Source organism: Pholcus phalangioides, unplaced genomic scaffold, assembly GCF_987345545.1.
Source record: "Pholcus phalangioides strain wild (caught in Gottingen) unplaced genomic scaffold, Ppha-v1.0 ptg000003l_1, whole genome shotgun sequence".
NCBI lineage: Eukaryota > Metazoa > Arthropoda > Arachnida > Araneae > Pholcidae > Pholcus > Pholcus phalangioides.
The window spans coordinates 1,103,281-1,117,075 of record NW_028301596.1 but is presented as its reverse complement, the minus strand read 5'-3'; the positions used below and the strand labels follow the sequence as shown (position 1 = coordinate 1,117,075).

The 13,795-nt window shown below is 39.6% G+C and overlaps 1 protein-coding gene across 1 annotated transcript in view; it reads right to left on the bottom strand.

Annotated features, from left to right (window-relative positions):
• Nucleotides 1-2,956: 2,956 nt before the first annotated feature.
• The window catches only part of LOC149087874 (synaptotagmin-15-like), a 32,527-nt gene continuing 21,688 nt past the window's right edge, over nt 2,957-13,795 (bottom strand). The window contains exons 3-8 of the mRNA XM_089242226.1: nt 12,282-12,518; nt 8,440-8,564; nt 4,986-5,128; nt 4,586-4,747; nt 3,610-3,724; nt 2,957-3,503 (exon numbers count right to left, since the gene is read on the bottom strand). Coding sequence (XP_089098352.1) covers nt 3,172-3,503; nt 3,610-3,724; nt 4,586-4,747; nt 4,986-5,128; nt 8,440-8,564; nt 12,282-12,518 — 1,114 coding nt within the window. The 3' untranslated portion in view covers nt 2,957-3,171. The remainder of the gene's footprint in view (nt 3,504-3,609; nt 3,725-4,585; nt 4,748-4,985; nt 5,129-8,439; nt 8,565-12,281; nt 12,519-13,795) is intronic.

Here is a 13,795-nt window from a genome sequence, read left to right as displayed (position 1 = left end):
TTGTAAGTGATAATAACGATAAAGTCACGGTTGAAATTAAATTTAAAATCTGTAAATAGAGATAAATGCTTAAATTGAAGTGTATTAAAATCTTGAAATTATGAATATTTCTATAAAATGTTGATAAATTCGTTCGGGTGTTTGTAAGTGATTATGACGATAAATTCACGGTAATAAACATGCAAAACAGGGGTTCTTAACCTATGGAACGCGACCTAAATTTGGGTTGCTGGGCTTCCTACATGGGTCGTATAATCCACTAACAGCCAGGGATTCTTGAGCTATGCGTCACGACCCAAACCTGATTCGCAGGGGCTTCCTATATGAGTCGCACAAATCCACTAACAGCTAAGGACTTTTGAGGTACTTCATTACGCACCGACTCCGGCCATATCGCTATGCGCAATTTACTTCCGTTAGGTTGGAAATGAAGATGCCATCTACCGGTGGTCACCTCAATCTCGTTAGGGAAGATGTGTCTAATCTATATTCTTTCCCCCCCCCCCCCGCCGCTAAGTTACCTAACGGCAACCTTTACGATTGTAGACGAGTATCTAACCGCCACACCACTCGGGCGTGGATTTTTGAGCTATGGGTCATGGTCCAATTTTGATTAGCAGGAGCTTCCTAGAGGGGCCTTCACAACCAGGGATTCTTGAGATATGGGTCACGATCGAATTTTGATTCGCAGGTGCTTCTTAGATGGGTCGCACAAGCCCAGTAACAGCCAGGGGTTCTTGAGCTTTGGGTCATAACGCGTAAAAATCCACATCGATCCTATTATGAATGAACTTATTGCATCACTGGTTTCACCAATTTCGAAAAACAAAAAAGTCCCACGGGTCGTGAAGCTGATCTTCTTGTTGATTTTGCGTCGCGGCTGAAAAAGGTTAAGAACCCTTGATGTAAAAAACACTTTAAAAAAGTAATCATTTAATGTAAAGAATTGTCAAAACTTTGACTCACTTTGAAATTTCAAATAAACCTGAAATTTTACTGATTAGATTTGTTGATTTTTTTGCACTGATCCGAAATATCACACGTGTATCGTTCAATAAAATTCCTCGGTTGTAATTTGGCGTAATGTACAGCTTCGAATTCCGTATTTCGCCGCTTTTAGTTCAACTGAATAAATTATTTGTGTGCATGTCACATTTACCTAATTAACAAAATGGGTCTTCGTGAGATTTATAGAGATTCTCGTGTAACGTTGCTGACGTCACTCGCTCAGTATACAGACACGGAAAACAAATACCGGAATTTTTAACATGTGTGTAACTTTTACATGAATATTTTCATGGTCAATAAAAATCTTTCATGTTACTGGATAGAATATTTTCTTCTTAAAAGTCGGGATTATGGTTTTATATAAGGAGAGAGAGAGAGATTCTCCAGCTGAAACATTGCTGTAACTTATAACAATTTGTAACAAGGGTGTACACCAAGGGTGAAAGGTATTCCGGTAGAAAAAAGTATGAGTTATAAAAAATACTGACCATATATTCCCTTCATAAAAATTCTGGAAATTATATTAATATGAACAATGCAAATCATCCCCAAAAAACTTTCAAAGGTAAGTGAAATTATCAGTTATCCCCTTTCAGATCCTGGTGCCATAGGTGCGTGGGTTGCTCATTTCTCCCTGTAGAATTTTTTTCTTTTGACCTCACAGAGAGTTATACCCTGACTTAGAGGATTGTGTAATTTTGAGTTAGAAATATGGCGAATATGAACTTTGGGGGCTTCCATCAGAGGGCAGCACTTGAAGTTGAACTTTCCAAAGAATGTGTCTCCGGGAAAAGTGTGTGTTATTACGTGAAATTTAGCAATAAAATACTATAACATACTCTCCATAATTCTGGCTGAAAATATTTAAACGAAGTGAATTATTTCTTCACAAAAAAAAGGAAAAATTTGAAATTAAAAAAAAATAGATTTGCTGGCATTTATGCTTTCAATGCATTTTTTGAGTATTAAAAATGTAAAAAAACATATTGAAAATTCTAAAAAATGAATGCCCGGGTCTGAAAGCCAACAAAAATTTTCAAAGTTTAAACATTTACGGATTAGAGATTTACTTGAATTCTGAATTTCGTTGATTCATTATTGTTTGTACTTTGCAGCGCTCTTCGCTATCACGACTACGGAAATGTTCCTGTATGGCAGCTTTTGCGTGTTGTTGTTTGTGCTTAATTTTTTTAAATAGTTTACGAGAGTTCTACGTTACCTTAGAAACCAAATTTCCAGGGATCGTCCAAACCATGAATTACCACCTCACCATTCGACCACCTCACATAATTGACCAATTGGTCGAACTTCAGTGTCAAATTTCAGTGAAGTTGCCAAATTTTGCTAAAATTGCTGAAAAATCTCTAATAGTGCAGGGGGCTGTTGTAAATCTCAAAAAATTAAAGTATAATTCACCAAAAAATATTATGTTTGACAAAGAAGGTGAGATGAACATATCTATATGACTATAATTAATTCTGATTATTAAAGTGACAATTTATCATAATATAATTTTTAAGTCATGCAAATCTCAATCCCTAATTTCAGTAAGAAATAAAATTCCGGCTTCATTGAAAATACGAGACATTTTCTAAAGGAGCCGGACAACCAAAAAATAATGGGAATGTCCCATAAAATACAGGTCATATGGTGATTCAATATATACCGATTTCTGGCCCCTCAGACAGAGAAAGTTGTGCAGCCGTGGTTTATATAGAATCATACCTTCATACATCGCAGAATTTCCGCACATTAAAATTTTAAGCTACTTGATGTGTCACGAGTGTTACTGAGCGAAGGACGCCGGTTAAGTTGGGTCAACACCCGCCGCACTTAGCGGTTTCAAGCTGCGAGTGATATGATCCAGCTTTACATTAGATTAAAGAAGTAAAAATTATGCAACAAGGTGAAAATTGTACAACTTTGCACATGGAACAATATTATATTCATGAATGCATGCAATAATCATTTAATTTGTGACCATAATACTTCACCAGCAAACCTTCCATAAATACAGTTTGCGGTGTATAACATTCACCCAATTTCCAGACATAAAATATTTCTTGCACGTATTATCATAATTGCATGCAACATTCATAAATTTTAGTGTTTACTCGTGTAACACTCTCTTCTTACTTTTTTTATGAGCGCCCCCTAACCAGTTCATTTTGCAGATTCCAGTTTATGCCAGCGGGTTATTAGGTTGCGTGGATTCGTGATCATCTCCTGCCAGTGCAAGAGCTGTTCGCCCCTGGAGAATAGGAAAGGCCCTATCGTGAGCTTGCCGAGTGTCACGTCCTTGGACAGGGCACCTCCTGGTACGCAGATGCTGATGCAAATGAAACAGCTGTCGTAGAACCTCGGAGGGACGCTGAAGGAAAACTTTTCGTGGAATATGACTTCCGTCTTCGCCGTACCTACCGCTAACTGCGAGGACGTGCACTTGCTTTTTATCAGCCGGTTGCCGTGGTACAGCTGAACTTTGGCATATACATCTGGGAGGTAAAAATTTCGTGCAATTAACACGTATGAATTGTTTGATTGGAAAGTCATTGAGAATGAAAATCCGAAAAAAGCTTAGGAATCGACGGAGATACTCACAAACATTGCCTTCTTCGATACCCTGTATATTCTGCGCTTTACCGATGTTGACCTTCATCTTGTTGTTGTAAGGATTACAAGACAGTGCAACTTGGATTTCTCCTTCGGAATGTACCTGAAAAGGTGAATATTCAAATATACAGAGGAATGTTTTTTCCCCGTGAGAAAATGTATTTAAGGTTAGAACTACAGTGGAACCTCCTACAACGGGCCACCCCGATAACAGACACTTTTTTTTAAATTTTCGATGTCAAGGGTGTCCGTTATTGAGAGGTTCTACTTCACTCCTTAAGCACACATGCACCTTGCGAACATTCTTCAGAATGTGCTGTGCACGTGTAGTGTACCTAACGTGAATTTTTTCTCTGAGGAATGACTGTTATGTGGTTGAAGATGTCTGTCTCCCAAGTTCAGAAGCATCAACTTGATAGGTCAATTTGCCTGTTGTATTGGGGTACATACATAGTGGGAAAAACCTGAATTTTTCATGTTTTTTTAACCAATCCGTAACGCCGCCAACTTGCAAAATGGGAAACCAGCGTGCACTATGTCCCCGCCCTTACGCGAGAATTTTAAGACTGGTCGTCCACCGGAAGCTACCACGAGCGAAAACAAGTCGCGGGAATGCACATGACTGCTACATGGGTCTGGAACATTCACGCGGCTTGTTTTCCCTCGTAGTGCTTTCCAGTGGGCGAGCAGCCTAAATGTTGCTGGGCTAATTGCTCTCTATAGGGAAAATTGAATAACCGGTCACTCTCTACTTACGAACTTTACTAGTATGAAATATATTGCAAAGGAAATACTCAAAAAACCTTTAAAGATTACGAAAGCCTCGTGGAAGACAGTGAAGGTATTCCCAAACTGTGGTGATTTCAAAATAACGGGTGATGATCAGAATGTAACCCGTTCGTAAGTCGGGAAAGAGTCTTTACTTCGGAAAGAATTGTTCTACTAAAAAATAATGTTATCTTACCTGCGGTGATTTTTCCAGATCCCTAGCAATGACGGCATTACTATCCAGATCGAGTTTAGCAAGAGGTACGACAACGTGCCCGAGACAGTGGCGTACTTTGCGACTATCGACGTCGTACACGGAAAACCTGAGGCAACGGTTCCTGATCTGTTCTTCATCAACCTTATGGTATGATACAAAAAAAAAATGGGTGAAATAAAATCAGTTCACTGAGTTTGGCGATTTACGGAAATTTTTTTGTCTTGTCTTTTTTTTATGTACAACAAAAGTTAATTAATGAGACAATAATTTGCAAATACATTCACGGCGGGAAAAAAATTTTAAATTATTCGTATGATGTCTAAATGATTGAATCGGAATGAACTAAATTTTCGATGATCGTTTCGGTTTCATCACTTACAGGGAATGCGAACGTTTCGTTGAATTTCGGTGAGACTGTTCTCTTGCGAACTCGAGATTGCTTGAAGTTTTCTTCGTCCGGGAGCAGGAAAATCTTGACAAATGGATCTCTGCCGCCACTTCCTCCTCTGTAGAAACCACGCCCTGAATAAATAAAGTAGGAAAGAAAAAGAATGATATATACGCTAAGAGTAGTACGTAACGCGAAAAAAAGTACGATGTATAAACTAATGTTCTTCAACCGGTGGTCGATGGACCGTGCCGATGCATGCGGTATTCCTACCGGGTCCGTGGAATATATTCGGTCTAATTCATACAGGCTCAACCCATGGGCCAAATGCGGCCCTCGGAGTTATCTGATGTGACCAGCGACCTCACAAACCTAATTTTGTTAGAAATGGACTAATTGGCACATTTCTCCAGATCACGTAAGTAACCCGCGGTGCAGTTTCACATCACTATAGTGGCCTACGGTACATTCCCAGATCGTTTGAGTGACATGGAGCATAACTACGGAATACTTAAGTGACCCGCGGAACACTTCCAGAAAACTTAAGTGACGCATGGCACATTCCCAGATACGTTAACTGATCAGCTGCATATTTATAGATCACCACGCCAAAGTTCCAGATCACTTAAGCGGTCCGACCCACGGCACACATTCAGATCACTTCACTGACCTGCGGCACAATTCCAGATAACTGAAGAGGCTCCGCGGGATAATTACAGATCACTCAAGAGGGCCGCACACATTTACACATCACGTAACCTGTCCACCTATCCGAGATCACTTAATAGCATGTTCCCGTTTAAAATCAATAAAATGGCATGCATTCTCCCAAAGGTTGAACGTCACCCTTGGTCTAATATCCACGGGGTCTTCAACCTTTTTCACTTCCTGTATCCATCATCAAAAGAAGAACCATCCTTTTCAAGTTCGACATACGACTGCATGAAATCAGGATGACTTCAATCCTATAACGCAATTTGCACATGATGGTTTAAACCAGTGTTTCCCAAAGTGGGCGATGGAATGGGCCAGGGGAGCGATAGAAGTTACGGATTTAACATAGGATCCTATGGGTTCCGTTGAGTTGGGGGGGGGGGCAATGAGGGAAAAAAATTTCTGAAGAAGGGAGCGATGGAACGAAAAGTTTGGGAAATTATGGTTTAAACGTTGGAGCGTTGATCAAGTGCTCGCGAGCACGAAATAAAACACAAGCATCGAGCACTCTGGGTGCTCGCGAGCAACGGGTTGAAGATGCCTCTTCTAATTCATGTAGCTGCCGCATAATTTTAGATTTCATAAACACAAAATATAGGCTATATTCTATTGTATTTTATTTCTGTCTCAGTCGTGTATATTAATCATTTCATACTATTTTTTCCATTTATGCATTTCTTTGCATTGTTATTTTTATTTCCTCAAATTATTCCCCCTATTCGTTCAATTTTTTAAAATATATTATAGGTCTGAAAAATCATTTCTCTTATTTCTTTAATTTTTTGACGGTCCACAAACTATTTCTGCCGACACGGAATTTTTCAACTATTTTCACTGGTTCGCAGCTGCATAAAGGTTGGAAGAACATTAGTATAAACTTTATAGTCATATGCTGTTGCTTCTGAAGCTCTTTCATTCATTTTGATGTCCAGATACCGGCATTTATGTTACCCAGATCAGTCTTTTTACAGCTGCGGACCGGTGAAAGTTGCTGGAAAATTTCTCAAACTGGCAAAAAAATATTTAAATAGGAAAAATAACTTTCCGACCACGAAAAATACATAAATAAGAGAAATAATTTAGGGACTGGCAAAAAATGCATGCCGCAACTAGATGTTTTGTCGTCCGGGGCAAGCCGGCATTTTGGCGTTCCTTGTAATGTAGAAGAAGCAATTAAAGGGGGAATCCGGCGTTCCCCTTCTGGTTCAGCGCCCGGGGCACCAGACCCTCCTGCTCCCCTCCCCCCCCCCCCTAGTTACGGCTCTGCTTGCGCTCCTAATACACACAACTAGTTCACCGTTGTAAACCGTGTATGTGGACCTGCTGGACTCTGCCGTAGCTGGATTTGTGACTCGCCTGCAATGTGTTATCCTCTGTGGTGGTGGTCAAGTAGAACACATACTGCTGTAATAACGATTTGGAGTAGGCTGACCATATTTCCTCGAGAGAAATACGGGACATTGCGTTTCCAAATACGGGGAAATACGGGACATGGCCAATTATCGCCAAAAACAACGCCAAAACCAAATAAAGTTGCCAAATATTGTTGAAATTACGGAAAAATCCCAATGGCGGGAAATGATGCAAATTGCAGTGGATTACAATGTATTCCACGAAAGACAAACGTTCAATCAAATGTGGGAGATCAATATTCTCATATATAGTTGTAATTATCGTAAAATAATTTATCAATTGAAAAATAATGTCATTCTTTGACTTCAATAAAGAATAAAAATTCAAGTAGGCTTTTCGTGTAAAATACGGGAAAAACCGGGACACTTTTGCCAAAAAGTCGGGAAGGCCAAAAAAACAGAAAATACCGGGACTGTCCCGGGAAATACGAGACGTATGGTCACCCTAATTTGGAGGAATTCTGTTCGTTATTTGCGTATCTTTCCTTTGACTTGTGTACGTCAGTGCCACCTATCGGCTGTTTTTGAGTTATTTTTTTCTTGTAAAAATATCCCTGTGACCTAGTGATGCTGCTACCCCTGCAAACCATTTTTTTATTTCGGTTATTTTCCGATTTTTATGAATTCTTAAAGTTCCTGTGTAATCCCTGTGCCCACCCTGTGTAATCCCTTAATTATCTTATCCTTAACATTTACATGTACAAGCTTTTGGCAACAAATTCGCATGGTCTCTATTTGACGAATCGGTGATAAATCCGGTAACCTTGTCCTAACCTAACCGCACTTTAGAGAAATGAAGAAAAGGGAAGGCAGAAAAATAAATATATAGGAAAGAGGGTAAAACACCACACACACACAGTATAATAGATAAGTAAATAATAGAATATACAGTAGATTTCTCTTTTTGACACACCCTACGCGTTCTCTTAAAGTAAAAATATACATTATATGTGGAGGGAATCATTAACAGAAGTATAAACAAAAACGGAGAGCAAAAACAACTTCGGTTCATAGGGCCACAATAAAGCTTCGCGTTGGTGGAGAGAGAGGAAAGAAGACACAGAGAACTGGATAGTGAACTTATTTCACTGGCGTTTGCACGAAATAGTTCGTCCGTGCTTGTAGAGGGGTTAGTGCCAAAGATTAGTAATCCTATACTATTTTTTCTTTCATAGAACCTTAAATGAAAGTTGAAAAAAAGTACATTCACAAAGATTTAAACTGATATACATTCTAGAATCTTTTAAGAAAAATAGAGATTTTCATCTGAAGAATGGCTTCCACGCAACACCCTTAATAACTTTGTACTAATTTCATACCAGGTAAATATTTAGCTCTCACGAGGGTGACTTCTAGAGATTTTTCATCTTTCTTGTAGAACAGTGAGAACCAAAGCCGGCCGGTGTCCGCTGGAGGTGCCGATCCTTCATCACTGTCGGAGCTCCTGTCCTCGGAAAAGAATTAAATCATTATTAGTAATCATTATGTAAGCCTATAAGTTACACAGAGTTACAGCGACGGAATTTCATCGCGAAAACCCGGATTCCCGGAACTGCTACCGAGGGCACAGTGGTGATCGACTGAAGTTAGTTTTCTGTCTCGCATGCAAGCCTACAGGTAAGAATATTCAGTCGTCCCACTTAACTTATAGTTTAAAAATTAGATGGCGGCACTAAAACGCACATAACACTAAATACGCACTCAGACTGTTTGGTACACATGTACACTTCCGGAAGAACGCGTTCAGTAATAAATTGTCTATGGCTATAGACCCGATTTGTGCTCGGTTTGAACGAAGGGAAGTTATTCAAATTTTTTGTGACTACCGCTGCAACCGCCCTCTTTAGATGTCTACTTCCAATTACAGAAAGTTTTCAGTAGACATGCGAAGGTTTCTTAAAATGTGAAGTTCCCCCCTCCCGTACATAAAAAATAAAGAAATTAACTTTTTATATGGTCCCCTTGTGCTAACACTTCCAATTACTGAAATGTTGAACCTGCTCCAAAAACTCATTTGCAAAAAACTTAATATTTTTTAATGAAATAGTATTCATAGGGGCGTTAAAGATGTAAAGTTATGTTTTGGCGACTTATTGTTGCGTCGGATAGTTTGCATTGGCTTGCAAATTTCCAGTTTTAGAAACTTTATATAAATGGGATGATCTCACCTATTAGTAATTAGATTACTTTATTGCGTATTTGAAAGATACATATTTTTCATCGCTCAATATGTCGGATACTACCCATCCCTCTTAGACATTATAAAAAAGTAATTATTTAACCTTTTGAGGACCAAGACGTGAAATGAAAAATAAGCAAATAACATGTCGTGAATGTCTCTTCGGAAGATAGCAAATGCAGGAAACGTTGGTTGTTCCAACTTCAAACCACTCGTCATATGATGAAACTCATTCGCAAAGGTGGTTTCTTAGTGAAATATCTTACCTGGAAAAGCTTCGCGTCGTTAAAATTATTGAATTTCATTTTTGTTAGTCTCAGTGAGATAATTCACAGAGTTTTTTTAATTTTGAATGAAATTTGCGTATTCGCAGATCGCGAACCACACTCTCATTAATTAACGATGAATGTTGAAAATTTCAAAGTCGAATATATTCATAAACATTGCCAAAAAAAAAATCCTGAATTTGTACTTGGATGTTTAGCACACAGAGACTATAAAAAATTAATTTTCTATTTTTTTATGTGTGTATGACCTCTAAAAAAACACATTTTAAGAAGCCAGATGGCATTGGAAAAATTTTCGTAAGGGGAAATATACTTCTGAACTCAACGGTTGCAATTTGATCAAAAGCCTGTATAAGCATTGCCGCAGTGTAGCAAACACATCTATTACACGTGGTAGGCCGGTATCACACAATAAAAGTTTGATAAAAGTCCTATTATAAAACTTTAAAAATGCAGCTAATAATGTCAACAGTTGCATTTTCTAGAATGTAACCAATAACCTTATTGGTTAGATTTTTCAAGTTGTATAAAAGGGATTTTATCAAACTTTTATAGTGTAATACCGGCCGTACACAATATTATAACTACGAAAATTATTATGTGTTCGAGTTTTATAGCCATAACCCCTTCACGTACAAGCACAACAAATTTGATCTCTATTTGGCGTATCGGCGATAAAATTGCTGACCTTGTTTGCACGTTTAAGAAAAAGAAAGAAGGGGAAAGCGAAAAATGAAAGAAAGAAAAAATTAATAAATCTAAGGCCGGAATTACACTATAAAACTTTCATAAAAGTTCATTTATAAAACTTGGAAATTTCAACCAATACATTCGAGCAAATGTAACTAATAGGTTTATTGGTCGCCCGAGTGGCTTGGTGGTAAGACGCTCGTCTGCCACCATAACACCAAACATATGGCCCCCGCTCTGTCCCTTGCGGGATATAAGCGGATTACCTTGTGGCTGGGCCATGCTGGAAGAACTCTCCTGGCATCCGGGCCCGGCGAACATCCCCCGACTCGCAAGCCACCGGGTCCGCCTCCTCAGCCACACTCCGGGAAGCTCTTGGAAACACCCGTGGGTCAAGAAGGAGCACAGGTGGACCGCCCGCCGGCCCTCGGCTCCACCAGCCCACGAAACTCGTCTACCACCGTGAAGGTTGCTGTTACTGTCCCGGGTTCGAATCTAAGGAAGGATATAGGTAAGATATTTTCCCTAACGAACTTGAGGTGACCACCGATAGACAGCACCTTCATTTCCAACCCATCTCATTAATGGCAGTAAATTGCAATATAGCGATATGGCCAGAGTTGTGTTTGGTGAAGTAGTAGTAGGTTTATTGGATGTTTTTTACAAGTTTTGTAAAAGATCCTTTATCCAACTTTTATAGTGTAATCCCGGCCTAAGAGGAAAACAGTGTAGTACAGGGGTTCTCAAACCCCCCCCCCCCTCCCCGCAGCAACGCTCCCAACTTCTCCTAATCAACGCTTATCTGCGGCTCCCCAGAGCAGTTTAACAAAGAGTCTCTTCGAAAAACCTTTGTCAGGGGCGCACAGTTTGAGAACACTTAGTATAGTAGATAAGACTTTCCCCCCCCCCCGTTCTTGATTTTAAGAACGGGGGAAAGTTGAGAAAGAACAGCGTAAATCAGGAAAAGAAGCGTTGACCATTCGTTTATGCCAGGCATCTTCAACCCGTTACTCGCGAGCACCACGGTGCTCTCTGAACTACCCAGAGTTGCTCGTGTTCGATTTCGTGCTCAATGGCACTTGGTCAACGTCCCGATTAAACACCTTGGAAGAATAGCATTCAAGGATTGAGATCATCGTCATTTCATGCATTCGTATGTTAAACTTACCGTAAGGGTGCTCTTCTTTTGATTTTGGGTACAGGCAGCAGACAGTGCTCTCGCGACTGGAAAAAAGGTTGAAGACTTCTGGTCTATGCTTTTCTTTCCTAAATTTCCTCCGATTTTTTAATTGAAAAACATTTCTTCGAATATTGCACTTAGAAACGTGTAATTTTCTTTGTTCGCCTCAGGAGAGACAGAACAACAACTTTGTAATTAAATTTTTGAGGACAGTGTGCCAATATAAAAAGTTATTTTTTTTATTTCAGTAACTATATACAACCCTCTTCTCAATATGAATGGCGTATCTCAGGCCCGTTTATTGGATACTTTTTCTAATCGGAAATATGCCTGTAGGATCAACGGTCCGCCAGTAGGAAGCATCAAGGGGAATTATGGAATCACTCTGTATAAATGAAAATCCACTCATCAAACCAATTTTATAATAATTGTCTTGAATATTGAAGAGAGTTTTCATGATTGTGTTGCTCGATATCCATCACTTTCCTGATTCTATTTCACACTAAGTTCAATACTGCGTTTAGAGTTTCACGTCCTATATCTTTTGGTAAAGATGAGAAATGTATTTTGTTACAGCTATGTGAACCAGATATAATTTACAAATTAAGTTCGATGAGCTGGAATTTGTGTATCAAGCTAATATTTATTTTCATACATATGTTTTTCAGTCGTTCGAGCAATGAAGAGTGGAGAAAATTTAGAGAAAACGCAGATGTGTTATATATCTGCTGTTTTCTTTATATAGAATGAAGTCTTAAAATCCCATTTCGTGTCGGCGTGTCAAAAACATTTGTTTATGTATGTCAAAAAAACATATCCATTCACCTGTATAAATCTGGCTGCAGGGAACCAATGGACGCACGTGGAGCTGTCAGGGACGTCCATCTCGGGGGTATTGAATGCGGCGGCTGTATACTCTCTCTCCTAAGGTGGAATGGCATTCCGGTTTCCATGGACAGCGATGGCCGTAGACCCGGATGTTGTCTCGTCTTGCTGGAAGAGGCTTCTGAAGACTCCATGGATGACTCGAGACTCGTGGTGAGAACATTGAGATTCTCTTCCCTGCGAAAAAAATATATATATTATCTTATACACAAATTTTTATTTGCTTAAAACATTTCACGCAGTCACATCTAGGAAACCCATTCCCAACTTCGAGGAGCAAGTGCGAGCTTACCTCTCAGTTAAAAAGTCTCTCCACAGAGAGCAACAAGCCTTCACAATAATTACATTTCACTCATAGTTTGAAAAATAGATGGCAGCACAATAACACAAGCATTACACAGAAACAAACTTCATGTAGGTTCACAACATGTACCGATTCGTTAGAAGTTTCGCACAGGAACGTGGATGAGTTGCATGTGTGGTTTAGTAACAGCCAGTGGCACTGGAGAATGAAGCTAGAACAAATTGATTCAGAGAAGCAACGTCTGACTTCTTGCTGATTTTCTCAAATTGTCTACACGTGCTCAATAATTTTTGGGAGATCTTTTCAACTCTGAGCCTTGGACTCGGTCCACGAAGTCCATGGCCCGTAAGGGTGGGACTAACAGGACTCCAGCCCTTGACGATGCTTACCATTTTTTGTTTTTTCGCACTATAAATTCCTTGTTGAGAGTAATACCAAAGATCCCAGCCTGGGGTTCCCAGTTGCAGGATATGGCCTACAACGGCACAATTATTCAATCATTACACTTCTCTCATAGTTATCAAAAATTGATGGTAGGTGGCAATACTGCGCATGTCAAGCATTACACAGAAGCAAACTTCACATAAAGTTCACAACATGTACAAGTACATTCCAACACGTACCAATTCGTTAGAAGTTCTGCAGAGGAATGTTGACCAGGTGCATGTGTGGTTTGGCAGCAGTAGTTGTATCCACCCATTAACCTTTCGCAGTCCTATGTCGAGCCCACCTCGACGGTGGTCTGCATCAGAAAACAACGGTGCTTCATTGTTACAACGATCCTTACGATAATGAGAAAGCTCTGTGAATTCGGCTTCCTAGCAAAACTTACGAGCTATACAAAGACTGCAAAGGGATACGCTTCCGGTGGCCCTTCCTGATTGTGGGGGAAAGCGCTATGAATTACGAACTGTACCATTGAAGGTTCCGAAAATAATTCTGAACCGCGAAGGATTAAGACGCTACTGTGTGAATCCAGATATTGCAATATGACTTGTTGACCTTCGGGCTTCGTGGATTTTGTTTTTCTTTGGCCCGCAATATCTGAAAGGTGGAAGCCCACTGGCTTAGGACCTCGATAATTAATAAAAAGGAATTTAATCAGTAGAACCCATGATCGTATTATTACTTTGTAACCTGCACCAAAAAA